We start from the raw sequence: 22411 nt of genomic DNA, 5'->3' as shown, positions 1-22411 counted from the left end.
GTGTCACACAGATATAAGGAATGCGGAACTGGAATTTGGGGAATACAATGTGTATAGAAAGGATAGACAGGACAGGAGGGGAGGGGAGGAGGGGTTATGCTATTAGTTAAGAAACACAAAGTCCAAGGAAGTGAAGCCAGTCGACATCGATGGACAGGGCAGTGTCGAGTCAGTTTGGTGTGACATAAGCATAGGGAAATCAAAATTGAGAGTAGGAGTGTGCTATAGGCCTAATGACTCTGATGAGTATAATAAGAAACTGTACAGAGAAAAAGAGTGGGCCAGTAAATCAGAGAGTCTTATAATGGGGGATTTTAATTTCCCAGATATTGACTGGAATTTGTGGGTTGGTCACTCGCACACTAGCAAGGCTTTTGTGGATTTATTGGATGATTGTTTTCTACATCAGCATGTTCGTGAGGCAACAAGAGGGAGCAATACTCTTGATCTGATTATCAGTAGTGATTCTTCATGCATTAAGAATCTGCAGATAAATGAACCACTAGGTGGCAGTGATCACAGTGTGTTGAAGTGGGATTTACTCAAGGAGGTAACTACCATCAGAGGTAAAGGGAAGGGTTTTTGTTTTCGTAAAGGCGACTATGATGGTCTGAGACAGTATTTAAATTCTATACAGTGGGACCAACTGATGACGTTACCAACAGCAAACTCAAAATGGGAAGCATTCAAGGAACTAATCTTGGAGGCTACCAGGCTTTACATACCAACTAAGAAATATGTTCAAGGTTTAGGCCTAAATGGTTGTCAGATGAACTAATGAGACATATGGCAGAGAAGAAAAATGCATGGGATACATACAAATTAATGGGTGACATGGAAGCCTATGATAGATATAAGTTGGTCTGTAACCAAGTCACAAAGGAGATTAGGCAGGCAAAGGCAGACTACGAAAAATCCTTGGCAAGGGATGCAAAGAAAAACAGAAAAGAGTTCTTTACATATTTAAACTCAAGAAGGAAAGGGATGAATCAGATTGGTCCACTGGATATTGATGGTTCAACAGTTGAGGATCCTGCTCAGGTGGCTAACAATCTAAACGAGTATTTTGCATCTACATTCACGCATGATGAGTTATTCAGGAAGGAGAATGATGTAGGTAAAGTAAACATTGGCAGTGAGCTGGATGATTTTGTAATAACTGAGAGGAAAGTGGAGGAGAGATTGTTGAGGATAAACATAAAAAAGGCACCTGGGGTGGATGGGATCTATCCAGTTATATTAAAGGAGGCAGCAAAGGAAGTAAGCAAACCCCTAGCCATAATTATGAGAGCTTCTTTGGACTCAGGGGAGGTACCCATAGACTGGAGATGTGCAAATGTAACCCCAATTCACAAAGGAGGATCAAAGGCTGACACAAGTAATTATAGACCTGTTAGTTTAACTTCTGTTCCAGGTAAATTAATGGAGGCACTGGTTAAAGAAGCACTGCAGGATCATCTAGACAAGAATTCAGTTATAGCTCAGACGCAGCATGGTTTTGTTAAGGGCAGGTCTTGCCTGACCAATTTGATTGGATACTATGATGTAGTCACAAAAGAACTGGATGCAGGGAATAACTTTGATATTATATATTTGGATCTTAGAAAGGCTTTTGATACTGTTGCCCATGGAAGACTGCTGCACAAATTGGAGCAGTGTGGCATTGGAGGCAAATTGCTGCTATGGATAAGGGGATGGTTGAATGGCAGAAGACAGAGTGGTAATCAATGGACACTGCTCAACGTGGACTAATGTTATTAGTGGAGTTCCTCAGGGTTCAGTGTTGGGTCCGTTGTTGTTTTCAGTGTTTATGAATGATATTGATGATGGGATATCAAGTTTAATGTCCAAGTTTGCAGATGATACAAAGGTTGGCAGGGTTGTTAAGGACACTACTGACACTATGCTGCTGCAACAGGATCTGGAAAGGTTGAACAGATGGGCTGAGAGGTGGCAAATGAAGTTTAACATTGACAAATGTAAAGTACTACATATGGGAAACAGTAACCCCAGAGCAAAGTATCAACTCTGCAGTACTACACTGACAGTGGTGGAGAATGAAAAGGACCTGGGGGTAATTGTGCAGGCAGATATGAAGTTCTCTGAGCAGTGCAGACGATCTGCAAGAGTAGCTCATGGTGTCTTGTCAATGATATACAGGAATTTTTCTAGCAGGGATAAGGAGGTGATTATTCCCTTGTATAAGGCAATGGTTAGGCCACATCTTGAGTACTGTATACAGGTCTGGAGGCCCCATTTCAAGAAGGATGTAGAGCTGCTGGAACGGGTACAGAGAAGGGCAACAAGATTAGTGAATGGAACAAAGGGTTGCTCTTACGAAGAAAGGCTTAAGTTTTGCAAATTACAGAGTCTGGAGACTAGGCACCGGCGAGGTGATCTGATAGAGGTGTATAAGGCTTTGAATGGTTTGAGCATGCTCAATGCCAATGGGATTCTTTATCTTGCTCAGAATAATCACCTCAGAGGGCATAAATTCAAATTGAGGAAGGACGGATGTCGGATAGATGTGCAGAAATTTCCCTTTGGCCAGCGGGTGGTTGGTTGGTGGAACCGACTTCCATCACTTGTTGTTGAAGTTGATAGCCTAAACAAATTTAAAGCTCAACTGGACAGGTATTTCGAACGAACGGAGGGGTGAAATGGGAGTGGTGTGTGTGTGTGTGTGTTTTTTTTTTTTTTGGCTGATGCTGAATAAGCTTGCTTTCTTGCATCATATGCCTCTACTAATGCTAATGTTACAAGCCTAAATGAGGCAACGCCGAGAATTAGAAATAATGCAGAGAAAATAAAACAACTTTCATAGTAGGAACAACTCAAAGCGTAACAAAATCCATTAGATCAAGACACAAAGAATCTGTTTGGATAGAAGATCAAACAAAGAACAAGTTTGCTTACGATAGAAGCAAAAGCATTAGCAATATTTTATTACGTAATAGTCACAATAAAATACGTAAATATTTTATTATGATTATTTATTGTGTTTGGCAATGTTTTGGTTACAAATGTGTGTTCAATCTTGGGTGGTCGGCACCTAACTCTTTTTCCCATAGGGCCTGTTACTTATATTGCACAAGGGTTTCTAGGAACACAACTGATGACTATACGAAGACTGACCGTATATTATTCTGATATATTGGTTGTCTCCAATATATTACACATTTACAGTATTTCTACACCTTGCATATGGTAGGATATACTCAGGATTACTAACAGTTCCACCTGCATGAATTTTAGGCAGGAGTAAAGTTTCATTTTCGAGGCATTCTGTGGAAGATTGGCTCATGAACACTGGTATAATATATATCAGGATGATGATACACGACGACGATGATGATAAATTGTTGGTTTATGTTGCAACACTTTGGGCCATATTGTGTTAGTCTAGTGCCTGTATATTTTTTGACTTTACACATGAAGGATATTCTCAGAGTTACTAATGATCCCACCAGAGTGAACTTCAAGATTTTCAATGCACACAATAAACTAGTCTATTTGTAGAGGTAAAAATTAAAAAAAAAAAACATAACATACCATAGGAATTGAATCAAAACTAGATGCAAGAAGAAAATTTGGTATGTAGAACCACCATATATTGCCTAAATTCTTTATTCTTGACTGAAACGTGACCTTAATGTCAGTTCTGTGAATGTTTTAAACTTCCAGGTGGCATCCTTAGCCAACCACTCATTGAAAAACATTTGCAACAAACTTACAGTAATTTAACATTGAAGATTATTCTTCTTCGAGGGTGACAAATCCATCCCATCCAATTATCGTCCCATTGCAATTACTTCTACTCTTTCTAAAGTAATGGAGAAATTAATTAACCGCCAACTCAAACTAACTAGAAACTTTCCGCCTGATCAACAATAGCCAGTATGGATTCCATCAGTGTCGATCCACTGGTGATATTCTGGCTTGTGTTACCCATTTATGGACAAATTCAATGGAAAAGTTTGGTGAAACACAAGCAGTTGCCCTTGACATCTCAAAGGCTTTCGATCATGTGTGGCATAAAGGTCTTCTAAACAAGCTTCCATCTTATGGTTTTCCAACTGTTTTTAGTAATTGGTTATCCAGTTTTCTCTCTGATCGCTCACTGAGGGTGATGGTAGATGGCTCTCTATCTTCCAACTTCTCCACTAATTCTGGTGTCCCCCAAGGTTCAGTTCTTTCCCCCACGCTTTTCCTCTTGCGTATTAATGACCTTCTTCCATTGACTATAAATCCTATCCATAGTTTTGCCGATGATAGCACATTGCATTCCATTTTCCATTTTGAGAAACCTTACCCTGCTCAATCAGCTTCAACTTCTTGAATATCCACTACCAATTCCATAAATGCTGATCTCCAGGTAATTCTCCAGTGGGGCAAAGACAACTTAGGTGATTTCAATTCTTCTAAAACTCAGTCTTGTTTTATACCACACAAAAAGGATTCTTCTGCTCCTATGCTTATCTTTGGTGACAATCCGATTTCCAGGCAAAATGATATATCTCTTTTGGAGATTACCCTGACTTCTAATCTCTCTTGGCACAAGCACATTACAGAGTCTGCTGACGAGGCTACTAGTGACGGTCGTGTTCCAAGCCGCTAAGTGGATTTTTCTTATTTATTGATTTGAAATTATTGTTTTTCTAAAACTTTTGATTTAAATTTAGTAGTATAACATTATTTTGTGATTTTTTGATTAATTTGGTGTATTTATTCTTTACTCGGCCTTGTAAAAGTATCGGTAAGGGTTCCACGTGTTCGTAACTACCGCTACCGTTATTAACTTTCCCGCCATTGTGATACCGTACTAGATATACCGTACTAGATAGCGTTAGTTGAACTTCGTTAGCAGTTAAATTGTACGTTTAAATAAATACATATAACGACTTAGATTACAAACGTAATATAATTAATAACATAACATAATTAATTAATTAATTAATAGAATCATGACTCAGACCAGAGCAGCAAAGCAAAAGGCTCAAGCTAATGGAAGTGCTGTGGCTCAGAGCAGAACTGAGGGGGGCAGTTGTCCTCTGACTCACAGCCTTATAAAATGCACTGTTTGCTTGATGTTTGCAGAGCAATCGGGTATGGGACATGATACTGCCAAGGGGGATGTCTTTGTGTGTGCGCGATGCAAGGAGTGTATCGATATCAGGCAACAACTCGGCGTTCTTTTGGGCCTATATGAGAGCTTGAAGGACAGGGTGGATGCCCTCGAAGAAACTAAATTGAGGGGCCCATCAAGCTCTCAGCTGCCCACATCAACGCCAGAGCTTGCACATCGCATCGCGTGACACAGAGACAACCCCCAAGGCAGAATGCGCTGGTCCCGAAGGAACTAGTAGTTGTTGGTGACTCTATTGTCAGGGAAACGGGGAACATGCTTTGTAAAAAAGATAGGTGGAACAGGACCAGGGTATGTCTGCCAGGGGCAAAGGTTGATGACGTTGTAGAGCGAATATCATCTTTTAAGGGCACAAAAGGTGATATAGTTGTACACGTTGGCACTAATAATATTAAGAGTAGGAGACCGGCAGAATTACTTAACAAGTACAGGTCACTGTTGAACAAAAGCCGAGAATTAGGGTTGAATTTGAAAGTGTCTGCAATTCTGCCCAGACACGATAGGAGGGAGTATATGATGAGAGCCTTATCGATCAATTCGGCCCTGGAAAGATTGTGCAAGGCTCAAGGGGTAGAATTTTTTTTAGCCTGGACTGTACTTGTTAACAGGAGAGATTGCTTCTACAGGGATGGGATACACTTAAATAGAAAGGGTGCAAGAATATTTGCTGATGCTATCGAGGCAGTGTTAGGTGGGTCAGAAAACTGCTAGCTTGGGGGGAGACAAAGACCAATAGATTGACAGTAGCCACTGGCAGAGGTGAAAGAGATTCTTGCACTGCTTCTATTAGAATGAGCAGAAGCCTGAAAAACAAGGTGCATGGTATTTCAGAGACTGCTGGGAGCCATTGTGGTACAAGTAAACACATGGGTTGTGTTAGGGTAGCTAAGAATAGAAACAGGTGCAGGTATACTTGCGTGTACACCAATGCTAGGAGTTTAGTAAATAAATTTGATGAATTTGAGGTATTGCTCAAAACATCGAAGGCAGATATTGTTGGGATATCAGAGACGTGGTGTCACACAGATATAAGGGATGCGGAACTGCAATTTGGGGAGTACAACGTCTACAGAAAGGATAGACAGGATAGGAAGGGGGGAGGTGTTATGCTATTAGTTAAGAAACACATAAAAACCAAGGAAGTGAAGCCAGTCGACATCGCTGGACAGTGCAGTGTGGAGTCAGTTGGGTGTGACATAAACATTGGGAGATCTAAATTGAGAGTAGGAGTGTGCTATAGGCCTAATGACTCTGATGAGTATAATAAGGAACTGTACAGGGAAATAGAATGGGCCAGTAAATCAGAGTGTCTTATAATGGGAGATTTTAATTTCCCAGATATTGACTGGAATTTGGGGGCTGGATACTCACACACTAGCAGGGCTTTTGTGGATTTATTGGATGATTGTTTTCTACATCAGCATGTTCGGGAGGCAACTAGAGGGAGCAATACTCTTGATTTGATTATCAGCAGTGATTCTTCATGCATTAAGAATCTGCAGATAAATGAACCACTAGGTGGCAGTGATCACAGTGTGCTGAAGTGGGATTTACTCAAAGAGGTAACTACCATTAGGGGTAAAGGGAAGGGTTATTGCTTCCGTAAAGGCGACTACGATGGACTGAGACAGTATTTAAATTCTATACAGTGGGACCAACTGATGATGTTACCAACAGCAAATTCAAAATGGGAAGCATTCAAAGAACTTATCTTGGAAGCTACTAGGCTTTACATACCAACTAAGAAATATTGTTCAAGGTTTAGGCCAAAATGGATGTCAGATGAACTAATGAGGCATATGGCAGAGAAGAAAAATGCATGGGATACTTACAAATTAACACATGACACAGAAGCCTATGATAGATACAAGTTGATATGCAACCAAGTTACAAAGGAGGTTAGGCAGGCGAAGGCAGATTACGAGAAATCCTTGGCAAGGGATGCAAAGAAAAACAGCAAAGAGTTCTTTACTTATGTAAACTCTAGAAGGAAAGGGATGAATCAGATTGGTCCTCTTGATATTGATGGGTCAAGTGTTGATGATCCTGCTCAGGTAGCTAACAAACTAAATGAATATTTTGCATCGACATTCACACATGAGGAGTTATTCAGCGAGGGGAATGCCAGAGGTGTATTCAACTCTAGCAGTAAGTTACAGAATCTTGAAATAACTGGGAGTAAAGTGGAGGAGAAACTGTTGAAGATAAACACAAGAAAGGCACCCGGGGTGGATGGGATCTATCCAGTTATATTAAAGGAGGCAGCAAAGGAAGTAAGCAAACCCTTAGCCATAATTATGAGAGCATCCTTGGACTCAGGGGAGGTACCCATAGACTGGAAATGTGCAAATGTGACCCCAATTCACAAAGGAGGATCAAAGGCTGACACAAGTAATTATAGACCTGTGAGCTTAACTTCTGTTCCAGGAAAATTAATGGAGGCACTGGTTAAAGAAGCACTGCAAGATCATTTAGACAAGACTTCAGTTATAGCTCAGACACAGCATGGTTTTGTTAAGGGGAAGTCTTGCCTGACCAACTTGATTGGATACTATGATGCAGTCACAAAAGAACTGGATGCAGGGAATAACTTTGATATTATATACTTGGATCTTAGAAAGGCTTTTGATACTGTTGCACATGGAAGACTGCTACACAAATTGGAGCAGTGTGACATTGGAGGCAAATTACTGCTATGGATAAAGGGGTGGTTGAGGGGGAGAAGACAGAGAGTGGTAATCAATGGACACTGCTCATCGTGGACTGATGTTATTAGTGGAGTCCCTCAGGGCTCAGTGTTGGGTCCATTATTGTTTTCTGTATTTATAAATGATATTGATGATGGTATATCGGGATTAATGTCCAAGTTTGCAGACGATACAAAGGTTGGCAGGGTTGTCAAGGACACTACTGACACTATGCTGCTGCAACAGGATCTGGAAAGGTTGAGCAGATGGGCTGAGAGGTGGCAAATGAAGTTTAACATTGACAAATGTAAAGTACTACACATGGGAAACAGCAACCCCAGAGCAACGTATCAACTCTGTGGTACAACACTGACAGTGGTAGAGAATGAAAGGGACTTGGGGGTGGTTGTGCAGGCAGATATGAAGTTCTCTGAGCAGTGCAGACGGGCTGCAAGAGTAGCTCATGGAGTATTGTCAATGATATACAGGAATTTTTCCAGCAGGGATAAGGAGGTGATTATTCCATTGTATAAGGCGATGGTCAGGCCACACCTAGAGTACTGTATACAGGTCTGGAGGCCTCATTTCAAGAAGGATGTAGAGCTGCTGGAACGAGTACAGAGAAGGGCAACAAGATTAGTGAATGGAACAAAGGGGTGCTCTTACGAAGAGTTATTTGGTTATTTGGTTTTTAGGAGCATTAGCAACTAAGGCCATATTGCTCTGGGATATGCGGTGGTCATTCCCTGACCTTTCCGTATCCTCCGTATTTGGTGGTGACGGGCTCGAACCCCGGTCTAATCAAGAAGCGTGTGCTACGCACTGCTGCTCCTTCCCACCTGGCTACGGAGGCGCCCTCTTACGAAGAACGGCTTAAGTTTTGCAAATTACAGTGTCTGGAGACTAGGCACCAGCGAGGTGATCTGATAGAGGTGTATAAAGCCTTGAATGGTTTAAGCATGCTCAATGCTGATGGGATTCTTCCTCTAGCTCAGAATAATCACCTAAGAGGGCATAAATTCAAATTGAGGAAAGACAGATGTAGGATAGACGTGCGGAAATTTGCCTTTAGCCAGCGGGTGGTTGGTTGGTGGAACAGACTTCCATCCCTTGTGGTGGAGGTTGATAGCCTAAATAAGTTTAAGGCTCAGCTGGACAGGTATTTTGAACGAACGGAGGGGTGAAGTGGAAGTGGTTTTTTTTTTTTTTTTTTTTGGCTGATGCTGCATAAGCTTGCTTTCTTGCATCAAATGCCTCTACTAATGCTAATGCTAAAAAAAATATTGCTTCCTCTGCATCTAAAAAACGTCCACTCTATACAAATCGCAAATCCGCCCTACCATGGAATATTGTTCCCACATCTGGGGTGGTGCCCCCAAAACCTCTCTCAGGCTTTTGGATTCCACTCAGAAGAGGGCAGTTAGGTTAATTAATGACTCTTCTCTAACAGAGTCTCTCCACTTGCTGTCTCATAGACGTACTGTTTTTGCTGCATGCCTTTTCTACAGATATTTCCATGGGCACTGTTCCTCTGAACTGGCTTCTATAATTCCCGCTCTCTCTTTCAAAACAGTCTGAACACGTGCCACCACCAGCCAACATCTATTTACTGTCCAACTTCAAACTCACAGAACCAACTTTTCATCTTCCTCGTTTATTCATTCAACTGCCGTTTTCTGGAACAGTCTTCCTTCATACATATTTCCTGAAAATTAGTCTACAGAAATTCAAGTCTAATGTCAACAAATATCTTCTTTAATCTTCTCAATCTCCAACCCAAGCACGGTACTAAGTACTATAGGTTCTAATATCTCTCGTGTTTGGGGTTTTCATTAAAAAAAACCAAAAAAAAAACAAGATATGTACAGTAACTGTGGGAAAGAAAAAGTAGCTAATAAAGTTTACCTCTTTCTGTTTTTGTCTTTGTTGTTCCTCTTCATACTGAGCTTGCAAGCGGGCTCGTTCTTCCTCCAACCTTTTTTCTTCTTCTTGTTCTTCCCTAGCTTTCCTTTCTCTTTCATCTTGAAGCCTCTGCTGTTTCTCTTCCATTTGCTTCTGGATTGCCCGTTGATATTCTTGTGCTTTTTGTCGCCGTTCTTCTGATCTGGCTACCACTTCTGGATCAAGAGCAAAGCCTTGGCCACGTGCATAGGTTCTAAAAATAAAGTAGCAATCATCATTTTGCAAAAATTATCAAATCATACTATTTCATAAATTTGAAAATCTCAAACTAACTAATATAAGTTTAGAAAGCAAACGTATACACCGTATCTTCTGAACTAATGTAATGAAGTTATAGAACATGATTTGGAAGTACTAGACTAGTAAACAAAGAAAACTATTACTTTGAAAGAAACTGTGATTGTTATCTATATGGGATTCATTCAAATTTGATTGTTTGATATTTTCAACAGTCCTCATTCACTTTGTATGCTTTTGATATCTCTTTATATTGTGAAGACAACAACAATACATTCAGTATTCTAAATTTAACATCTTTTTTAATACTATTTTTAAATATTTTCCTGCAATTTGTATACATCATACATTCAAAACACTGAAAATGTGCTTGTGACTCTATGATAATAGTTAAAAGGAGAAACCTCCCATAGGCAATTCCAATCTATAATATCCACATTACAAAAATGTTTTTTGTAATGTAGCTACAACTTTTCAAATCCAGACTCTTCATTGTAATTTCTAACCAAGCCTCTCCCACCACCAGAGTCATCCTACGTATGTGTGACTTTTACTAAGTTATTTTCTGTGCTGTGAGTACTTATTATGTTTATATCCATAATGTGTAAACTGGCTAGAACACTGGGAACTTGTGTTCTTTATACACAAGTGCTTAATATGCTGGCTAGTTGATTTTGTTTGAACACATGCATTATATTCTATGTTGTGTCTCAGCAGTTCTACTATTTTATAAGTAACCTTGGCTATAAATATTTTTATTACAGCCTCAGGTTGGGAGGGGTGAGGGCTTTGAATATTTATACACAAAATGTTTTTGAAAGCTTGTGCAATTTAAAAAATTGCCCTTAAAAAATCCTGCTTCACATTCAAGAATGGTAAGGCATCAACATCCTCTGAGACTCAGAGGTATATTTTAGGCAAATGGATTGCCTCAGAGGCAAATGAAACCTTGTTAATTTAAAATGGCAGGGAAGGGAAAACAAACTCAAAATCTAACAGGTTCAAGTTATCTGATATTTTTATTTGGGGGGGGGGTGAGATTCCTCATATTTCCTCTCTTATTTCCAATTTCATCTCTATAGAGTCTATTGCAAATGATGATGCATCCAAAAATATGACTTACCTTCCTTGCTGTATATCATATGCCCCACTGAAACTAGTGTATGGTTCATTAAAATACTGAGGGACAGTTGATACTGCATCTTCTCCATCGCCATTCATCCAATCTGCACTTCGAAGTCGAGATAAATGTATCTGTTCCTGGTCTAGTAAACGACGCTGTTTTTGCTCTTCACGCTGCCGTTCTGAAACAAATTTTGTATTTTATGTGATAATATAGATAAATGATAATGTATAACTATTAATCAATTAATGCTCTTGTTAAGATGGTTAATTGACTTATATAATGATCCCCGGCTCTGTTTAATACTAAAAAATTTTCAAACTGGGATTTCCGAACCATTCTTGCCACATTCAAAAAGTGTCAATCATACTGCATCAACAATCAAACAACAAATAAATGATGAAAAGAATTTCTAAAATGAGTTAAAATTTAAAGAATAAAGTTTATTAACTCCTAGGTAGCATGCAATAAGATACATATCATTTAAATAATATATATAGAAGAATGCCAAACCAACTTTTCTCTTGTCACAGGCTAGCCCAAAAGTTACTGCAACAGTGCTAACGTAAAATAAGGCATCTTTATCAGGTGACAAAATTTTTTTTTAATATAAGCCCAATGAAAAACATGAAATATTCCAATTTTTAACTGTTTGTCTTCCAAATCTCCTTTTCTTCAATTAGCTTACCTTCTCAATTTCATCCAAAGGATATTTAGTACCTGTGAACTTCTGTATGTACCTGTATATGTCATACCTTTAAACATTTGTGTGAATAAATGCTGTTTTCTTGGGAGAGACAGAGTGGTGCTTTTCGATTAAAAGAAAAATGCACATAGACAAAAAAAAACAAGACATTCCATGAAGAAGAAACAAAATTCTTATATTCAATGTGAAATAATCAGATAACCAAAGCACCATTTTTATTTTAAAAAAAACACACAGCTTCTTGTTAAAGACAGTTTTATATATTAAAATATAAAAAAGTAATTAGGTCAGTAGGTATAGAATAAAAAAACTCTGAACAACAAAGGTGGGTAACAACTTAGTTATAACTTTTACATTTCTTTCAATTGCAGAGATGATAGAGCATCTTGCAACTTATGATTATTTAGGTACACTATTTAGCTGATTAATGCTGATAATTCGTTCGGGAAAATCAGAGCGCTAAGTGAATCCGTGCTAAGCGTACAAAAGTCCAAGATCAAGATGCTGTTCATGTTTTTGACAATGTGATTTGACAGTGTGATTCCCATGGAATTTGTATGTGAAGGGAAGAGAGTCAGTATTTCAAAAACTACTGAAGTGCATTTCCCAAGTGAGGCTACAATTTCAATAGAAAGGAAGCTGGTTCTTGTTGCAGACAGTGCCTCTGCCCAAAGTGGGTATCCATCAGCCTCTCAAAATGAGGACAGAGTTGCAAAATGTGAAATGTGTCATCATATGAAGACTTCATCCAGACTTGTCAGGACAATCCTTATTTCCTTGACTTTATTGTTACTGTTGTTGTTATTTGGTTTTTAGGAGCATTAGCAACTAAGGCCATATTGCTCAGTGATATGGGGTGGTCATTCCCTGACCTTTCCGCATCCTCCGTATTTGGTGGTCACGGGCTCGAACCCCGGTCTAATCAAGAAGCGTATGCTACGCACTGCTGCTCCTGCCCACCTGGCTACGGAGGTGTCTCTATTGTTACTGAGGGAGAGTGTTAGGTGTTTCAGTATGAGCCAGAGGTGAAGCATCAGATTATGCAGTGACTTCAAAATCATCACTGAGGCCAAAAAAATAGTTTTGTTTACAAAAGTCCAGGATCAAGATGCTGATCATGTTTTTTGACAAACAGGGTGTGATTCACAAGGAATTTGTATGCGAAGGGAAGAGAGTCAGTATTTCAAAAACTACTGAAGCGCATTTCCCAAGTGAGGCTGCAATTTCATTAGAAAGGAAGCTGGTTCTTGTTGCAGACAGTGCCTCTGCCCATTCCACACTTGTTATGAAAACATTTCTGATGAAACATGGCATTATGCAGATCAACCAATAGTAATAAATTCAAATTAATAATTTTGAATTTATTACTATGATTTCATACAGAAACTAAGTTCAGTACAGGTGACCCCCGCTTAACCCTGATAATTTGTTCCGGAAGAACAAAGCGCTAAGTGAATCCGCACTAAGTGAGCGCCGCATTCCCATAAGGTAACATACGTATTTGTGAGTTGCAGCTGGTGCCATTGGATATTTCCTAATCAATAATAAACGGTAGTGAAAAGATACACAAATGTCAGTCAAGATATTTAATATTCATATGTTTGTACATATAAAATATTCTGCATTACATACATACATAATTATGTGGAACCACTTACGTATCAAAATTAAACTTAAAATTCCAATTAAAATCATGAATTTAATCATGAAAAATGTGTCGATTTTGGGTTGTACTTTTCGGTTGGGTTGTTGTTCCCCTCTTCCTGGGAAACTAAAAGGGGTTTTAATTTAAAATCCTCTGCAGCATTACCACCCAACAATAAAGTCAATCGATCCTTCACCACTTTGAAACCTGGCAAGTTTTTTTCCTTCTTTCAATATGAAATCCTCTTTTAACCGGATTTGTCCGGATTTTTTGTCTAAAATTTTTGTCCGGGTGGATTTTTATAAATTTGTCTAAATGTCCGGATTTTTATATTATACGCCATTTTTTTATGCAAGCTCGACAAAAACTATAGAGTTACGTTATACAGAATCTTTTTCGGAATAGGAGACGATTCTTCAATTCAAATTTCCGTGTTGACAATTAGGCGGAAGACCCCGACGACGCTCAGTTTAGTGCATTCAGGTTGTTACCAACCCATGGCTGCTTCAGAATTTACGCACATATAAATTTTATATAGTCTAGAAATACAATATTTTGCGAAAATTTTTTTTTTTATTTTGTTGCACAGAGCATTAAACTACAATACATAAATAAGCTTTCGGCTGGGTGGCAGCCTTCATCGGATTAAAATACTTGAATGGCAGTTGGAATAGAGATGCACTGCCAGGATGGTGCGTGAGGTGCGTGGTTAATTGTTTGTTGATGTTTGTGGCTGTGACGTATGGTGGTGACGTGGCCAGCGTTTGTCTATGGATAGAATTACTGACTCTGTGATGGGATTAACTTGACAACCACTGTTCCTGTTCAAGGAGGTATCCGAGCATTTTATATTTAACGATTCCAACCAGGTACGCCTTAGGTAATGGTGGGACCTGTTCACAACCACGACATCAAGGTGTGGGTCGATGTCGTGGTGGGTTGTCCAGACATGCTCGGCGATAGCTGAGTGTTCCACATCTGCCAAACGGATCGCCTTTTTATGTTCTGAGAGGCGTTTCTCGAGTCGACGTCCAGTCTCTCCAAAGTAGCAGCTCGTGCAGTCACGGCAAGAGATGCGATAGACCAAACTGCTCTGTAGAAGGGTGGGGACAGGTGCTTTTATGTTGGAAATGAGAGAACGCAGTTTCTTGCCTGGGAGTTGGATGCACTTTATCCCATGTGATTTTTGGATTCTACCGATCTGTTGTGACAGGTTGGGGTAGTATGGGATGAATGCCCTCGTGGATGACTCGACACTGTTGGCATTGCTGTTTGTCGTCACGTTGTCGCGTGCTTGTAGATCACACCTGTCAAGGACGTCGATAGGGTAGCCACACCTCGTAAGGTCTACTTTGACTCTGGTGACCTCTTTGCGTCTTTCATCTGCGGAGCTGGAGTGTGTCCAGGCGCGAGTTAGCAAGGTTCGGGCAGTGGAGAGGAGGTGGCCCCGTGCGTGTGCTGACCGGAAGTTGGTAAATTGGCCAGCACACATAGGCTTACGATAAACTGTCGTCTTCAAGCATGTGTCTTCGCGCCGGACAAGTGTATCTAGGTATGGTATAGAGTTGTTCGACTCCAGCTCAATCGTGAATTTTATGAAGGGCGATAGTGAGTTGAGGTGGGTTAGGAGTCGCTGACCTGAGTCTCTAGGGATGACTACGAACACATCGTCTACATAGCGACACCAAAAGGTGTGATCTACAAGCACGCGACAACGTGACGACAAACAGCAATGCCAACAGTGACGAGTCATCCACGAGGGCATTCATCCCATACTACCCCAACCTGTCACAACAGATCGGTAGAATCCAAAAATCACATGGGATAAAGTGCATCCAACTCCCAGGCAAGAAACTGCGTTCTCTCATTTCCAACATAAAAGCACCTGTCCCCACCCTTCTACAGAGCAGTTTGGTCTATCGCATCTCTTGCTGTGACTGCACGAGCTGCTACTTTGGAGAGACTGGACGTCGACTTGAGAAACGCCTCTCAGAACATAAAAGGGCGATCCGTTTGGCAGATGTGGAACACTCAGCTATCGCCGAGCATGTCTGGACAACCCACCACGACATCGACCCACACCGCGATGTCGTGGTTGTGGACAGGTCCCACCATTACCTAAGGCGTACCTGGTTGGAATCGTTAAATATAAAATGCTCGGATACCTCCTTGAACAGGAACAGTGGTTGTCAAGTTAATCCCATCACAGAGTCAGTAATTCTATCCATAGACAAACGCTGGCCACGTCACCACCATACGTCACAGCCACAAACATCAACAAACAATTAACCACGCGCCTCACGCACCATCCTGGCAGTTCATCTCTATTCCAACTGCCATTCAAGTATTTTAATCCGATGAAGGCTGCCACCCAGCCGAAAGCTTATTTATGTATTGTAGTTTAATGCTCTGTGCAACAAAATAAAAAAAATTTTTTCGCATTATGAATCCAGAGCACGTAGGCCTCTTTTATTATTACAATATTTTGGTTTAGAGAGTAGATAACGTGTGAAGATCAGATGGTGTGCTAGAAAAAGATATCTAAATTACATCAATTCCAGCATGTCAAATAAATATTGACAGTTAGAGGGACTGTTTTCTTTAGAAATTGATTGCAGCATATGAAAACGTGGATTTGAGCTGTGTGCACACCAAATTGATCAAAAGTTGGGTATTGTCGACTAAATTTGGTATACTTATCAACGATCCAATCAAGAGGCAGACATTAGTTTATTTAATACCAAAGTTTAACTTTTTTTAAAATACTGTTTTTTCACTTTAATTACAAAAATATTTATTATCCATCTTTATACTTGTAGGTACTTTTCTGCAATTATGTTAGTTTAGTTGTGAAGGTAAAACATAACCTAACCTTAACAAAATTTATGCTTCACTACTTACAATAAAAAATATTTATTATTATTTCAATTATAAAAATTAATATTATAAAGACTATACTTCCCCTAAAATGCCTAAAACAAAGTGCATGTTTACAGAAGAGATGAAAAACAAATTTCCATGTTTTGTATCTGGCCGGGAGGAATGGGAAGCTGAATGTAAAGTTTGCAGAATGGGGACATATGTTTCAGTAGCCAATAAAGGGATTGGTGATTTGAAGCATCACATTGAAACTGAAAAGCACGAGAAAGCAGTTCAAGGTGAGGCCTCTTCGGGAAAGGTTACAGGTTTTTTTTGTCAAAACTGTCTGTAAAATAGAATATGATCTGGCTGCTGCAGAGGGTATCTTTGCTTTTCACACTGTTAAACATCATAGTAGTTACAAATCAATGGATTGCACAACTATCATGTTAAAAAATGTATTTTTTGATTCTGAGATAACAAAAAGATTTTCCTGCGCTAGAACCAAGACAGAAGCCATTGTAAACTTTGTACTTGCAAATCATTCTCTTAATGTTACTGTAAAAACTTTAAAATTAAATAAAATTGCATAATGTGGGGTCTCAACTGATGGAAGTAATCATGGTTCTGAAAAATCTTTCCATTAATTCAGTATTTTGATATAAATGAAGGAGGGTTACAAACAAAATTAATTGAATTACAGAAGATGCCTAACAAGACTGCAGAAACCATTTCTACGTATGTTAAAGAAACTCTTGAAAAAAATAGTTTGTGTGAAAAATGTATTGCATTCACTTTGAACAATTGCAATACAATGTTTGGAGGACTGAGACGAAATGAAGAAGGGAATAATGTCTTTGCAAAATTAAAGAAATTGTTGCATAACAAGACTTTGGAGTGGGCTGCTCTGCACATATTTTAAACAATTGTCTTTAGAATGCCGCAGAACTTTGGGAAGTTGATGTAGAGAACATTGTTTTTAAAATTTACCAGTATTTTCATAATTATACAGTCCGGACTGAAGAGCTTAAGGAATACTGTGAGTTTGTTGAGATTGAATACAGACAGCTCCTTTCTCACAGCAAGACGAGATGGCTTTCATTATTTCCAAGCATCACAAGGCTCATAGATATGTTTCCAGCTTTATAGGCTTATTTTCTGTCCCAAGAAAAACCTCCCATTGTGATTAAGAGGTTCTTTGAAACTGGATTTAGTGAGATTCATCTTTGGTTCATGCAATCACTTAGGAGTGTATTCCATACACACATACAACGAATTGAAAGGGAAAGTAACTCAGCTGCAGAAGTGCTAGATGTCTTAGTCTCAGTGAAAGAAATTATCTCGAAATGGATGGATCACAACTTCATGCCATTAAGAGTAAAGGAAATGCTATACAAAAAACATGAAGGACTTGTACTTGAATGAGAAAAATTTTCTAGTGATACAAAAAATCTGTATAGAAATTGCATGGAATATTTAGATAAGTGGCTTCACTATATGGAATCCATTTCCTGTTTTATATGGATGAAAATGGATGCAGTACCATCCGGAACGATGTAGAATGTTCTATTTCCTACTTGATTGACAAAGGGGTAACAATTGATGATGTTAAGTGTTTTGACCAATTTAACAATTTGAAGAAATTTTGAGGGTCAAATGAATAATAAAGACTTTAAAAACATGCTTATACATGAAAAGTGGGTCAAATATTTTAGTAATTCAAAAAATATTGAATTCCATTCAGAATTGTTGAAAATTGCCCAGTTTTTCTTTGCAATTCCTCCTCACAATGCAAATGTAGAGAGAGTATTCTCTCTAATGCAAAGTCAGTGGACGAAAGAAAGGAATAGGTTAAATGTCAATCCTGTAAAAGGTATTTCGTTTTTGCAATACAATTTCAAACATATGTCATGTGTTGATTTTTACACATATTTGAGAGGCAATCCAGGGTTATTGAAAGAAATAATTTCTCAAAATAAATATGAATGTACTAATCCTAAACATCAGTAAATGTGGTTTACATTTTCTTTATTTTATTATTTGCATAATATATTTGTCCTCTTTTCTGTCCTCTTTTTTAATCCAAGATGAACTTTTTGTCCTCTTTTTATGAGTACATGGTAACCCTATTTTAGGCATTTGTTTCCAAAAAAGTCCTGCTTCATCTTTGTTAAAAACTTGTTGAGAAGTATAACGCATAATACCCCTCTTCAATAATTTTACCAAGTTCTTTTTTTAAAGTTTCGGCTCCTTGATCTGCACTTGCAAATTCTCCCTGGATTTTAAATCTATTCAACCAGCCCTTACTAGTTTTAAATGGTTCCACATTTTTTTAGGTGAGCTTTCTTCAGATCATCATATAGACTAATCTTTTTTTTTTTTTTTTTTTAATAATATTTAACTTAACTGAATTCTGCATTGGATATTATCTTCAATAAAATTAGTCAGTCTCTATTTTGATCCTAATAGCCGGCCTAGTCCTAGTCGCTTGCAGTGGAACAGCTGTCTTTCTGGCTGCTAAAATTAATTCTTTAAACCTGCCAGTCCTAAATTATTGCACACATCCGCTTGTCATTGACCGGAATCGATTCGCTTCAAAACGTCTAATTTAATTTTCAAATTCAGTCTTTTTCTTACATTTGTAGTCTTCACACTGCACCCAGACGTTGTTGGTTTTTCATTCTTATCTGCCATTATTAACTCTTCGAAAATGTAATTGCGTTGGTTGCATTAATCATGATACAAAGTTCAAGTAAACTGTCTGTTACGCACGATGTCTAATACTGTACTGAGTGATGACTAGACTTTGGATAAATGCATGTAACGCAAATATTACAAGCAATATACCTGATCATTTTTTAAAATGTTGATCTCAGAACTACGTAACAAGTCACTGTACTGCAATTAAATTAGCATGCAGAAAATTTCTCAAGTCGGTATGGGAAACGTTTTAATGCTGTTTTACTATTCATTGTCAAGGTATTGACTCCATCAGATGAAACATTTTCGTTAAATATGCCAAAAATGCATTCTGTACGCTGGTAAAAGAGTGTTATAGTGATTTGTGACAGCGTTATAATCAGATAAGGGTTATAATATAAGAACATTATAGAGAATCAACGTAAAGCGAACTGCGTTACAACGAGGGTCTGCTGTATATAGAATACATAACATTCAGAGTATACATAATTTTTAGAATCCCTAAATCAGATACATTTTCCTGAATTGATTACAATCATTAGTTTTTGAAAGCTAAATTAATTTACAACTAAGTAGAGAATGCTACAATAATATAGTGGAATACTAGGAGAAACTCCTGTTAGAGAAGTTGGCAGCATACTGTTTAAGAAGAACATTCAAATAGAACTGAAGTGTGTCTGTCTTTAGTACAAGATATTGCAAGTCAATTTAGGTCGTTAAAGGATAGAGAGGAAGCATTATTATTTGTGCTAGAACTATATCACAATAGAGACAAAATTGAATACTTGGTTGCAAGTTACAAGTCCCCTGCCACATTATAGTAGGCTCAGCATTCATTTTGAGATGAGTCAGAATCTCACAAGGCTAAAAGAAATTCTTTAATCAAGGCTGTACTGATGTAAACTTTGAATAGTGTGTGTGTGTGTGTGTGTGTGTGTGTGTGTGTGTGTGTGTGTGTGTGTGTGTGTGTGTGTGTGTGTGTGTGTGAGAGAGAGAGAGAGAGAGAGAGAGAGAGAGAGAGAGAGAGAGAGAGAGAGAGAGAGAGAGAGAGAGAGAGAGAGAGAGTACATGTAATATGAAGGGGGGGAGGGTATGCTTGCAATCTTGAAGCACACAGAAGACAAACGTGAGAAAGTCTCTGATCTGAGACTACTATAGAAAAGAGAACATCAAAATTAATACAACAATTAGTTTTATACCTGATAAGGTGGAATTCGTGGTATGGTGTAAATCAAATTAAAATAATAATATAAAATAAATCAAAGTGACACTCATACTCTATGATTCTAATTTTATTTTACTTTGACTGTGTAGGATATCTTGGTACTCATGTTTCAGAATCTTATCTTGTCAAGTATAATTCTAATTGTATTTATTTGCAGCACTAGTGTTTTGTAGTTTATTTAGCATTTTTCAACAGTAGTCTCTGAGACATAACTAGTCTGTCTTTGCAGTAAAGAAATATACATTTTGCCTTCTTTAGTAATTTTTTTTTTTTTTTTTAATTCACAAACTTTATAATAAAATGGAAAAAACTCAATTAAAGTAAAGAAAACAGAATATTTACATAAATGTTTATGCAGTTTTCTAGATTTCTTGAGATAAATTCCAGGTCATTTGGTCACAAAATGAAGATTTTATAGTTTTTCTTTTATGCATTAAGCCAGACATTTCCCCTTCTAAAGACCAGCAATAATCTGACATTACATTTCCCAGTGTTGTGATGGAATCGCTCAATCTGTTTCTCACTGACAGAACCAAGATTTTCTGGTGCAAGAAAAAAAAAAAAAAAAAAAAGGGCATGCAAGAAATAAATCTTCAAATTCATCATGTATCCCAATTTTTGAAACTTATTGCAGCATATTTTCGGCAATACTTTCATGGCCAATCTTGCTGATTTCTTAAGAAGTAATGAACATTTGTGAAGCAATCCACACTTCTTTTTTTTAACTGCAGTCATCACCCCTACAAACTGCTTGTGTGAAGTAAACTTTCTCATCTGTAGCCTAAAATACCTTAGTTGGGTTTTTCATCAGATAAACATGGAAAGTAATTGAAAAGATACTTAAAAATACTTTCCATTCTGGTCTGAAGCCTTTATAAACTGCTTCATTAAGTTAAAACTATTCATATTGAGACCAGTTAGTGCCAGCATAGACACATCTATGCATGATGGTGCTACGAGAGCAGATACAAAATGGTATTACCTGAATTGCACGGTACCAACCAAAACAGTGCAGAGGATGTCACTTCAAAGCAGCTTGCTATAACACTTATATACTAAAGCCATCTTGTGCCGTGCACACTCAACACTTCTAGAAGGTTCTCTCTCTCTTGTGAACACAGAAAAACCAGTACCCAGTAGTCACAAACCTTGTAATACTGTATTTCTTTGATTCTAAGACGCACTTTTTTCTCCTCTATAAACGTCTCTAAAAACAGGATGCGTCTTAGAATCGATGGCATCTTACAATCGCAAATTTTTGAATTTTCCCGTGCTTTGCACAGCACCACGCATTTTGTTTTTACATGGAAATCCCACCTCCAAGTTTGATCGTTATCGCATTCTCCAATTCCATTGGAAAATAAAGTGGCGTGGGTGATTTCACATGCTTTCAAAATGTGAAGCCACTGTTATTTCATTATAGTGGAGTTCACTCAGCAAAAACTAGGAAGTTTTGTTTATATCTTTGAAAGTACGTAAGAAGTGGAGTTACTGTATTTTGTTAATTTTGATCCCTTATTGCACATTAAAATGTCAAAAAGATTGCACTACGAAGCTGCATTGAAATGAAAAGTCATCATGTATGCAAAAGAACATGGAAATAGAGCTGTGGGTCGACATTTTGACTTTAGTGAAGTAAACATTCATCGTTGGAAAAATGATCGCAATTCCATATTTTCATGCAAAGCAACAACCAAGTGCTTTACAGGGCCTAAGAAAGAAAGATTTCCACAAGTCGATGAAGCTGTGATACGTTTTGTAACGGAGACACGCACAAAAGGATTACCCATCACTCAACAAGCCATGAAATTGAAAGCCGGGGAAATTGCCAAGTCCCTCGGAATTGAGAAAATAATTTTTAAAGACAGTCGCAGCTGGTGTGACAGACTCATGCGTTGTAGTGGATTATCATTAAGGCACCAAACATCTAGCTGTCAAAAAATTCCTGCAGACTTTCAACAGAAACTGATTAACTTTCAGCGACAGGTGATGAAATTAAGGGAAAAAAAGAAACTATGCATTTAGTCAAACTGGAAATTCTGATGAAACCCCAGTCTTCTTCGATATGCCTCGAAATTACACAGTCAATGCTAAAGAAATCAAGATTATAAGCATGGGCTA

The 22411-nt window shown here is 38.3% G+C and overlaps 1 protein-coding gene across 1 annotated transcript in view; it reads right to left on the bottom strand.

Annotated features, from left to right (window-relative positions):
- LOC150086838 (uncharacterized) overlaps positions 1 to 22411 on the bottom strand; it is a 120212-nt gene that overhangs the window by 24460 nt on the left and 73341 nt on the right. The window contains exons 7-8 of the mRNA XM_090372291.1: positions 11156 to 11336; positions 9739 to 9988 (exon numbers count right to left, since the gene is read on the bottom strand). Of these exons, the coding sequence (XP_090228417.1) occupies positions 9739 to 9988; positions 11156 to 11336 (431 nt within the window). The remainder of the gene's footprint in view (positions 1 to 9738; positions 9989 to 11155; positions 11337 to 22411) is intronic.

Source organism: Mastigoproctus giganteus, chromosome 4, assembly GCF_048544385.1.
Source record: "Mastigoproctus giganteus isolate SK-2022 chromosome 4, ASM4854438v1, whole genome shotgun sequence".
Lineage (NCBI taxonomy): Eukaryota > Metazoa > Arthropoda > Arachnida > Uropygi > Thelyphonidae > Mastigoproctus > Mastigoproctus giganteus.
The sequence above is the reverse complement of the archived record's forward strand: the minus strand, read 5'-3'. Positions and strand labels throughout refer to the sequence as shown.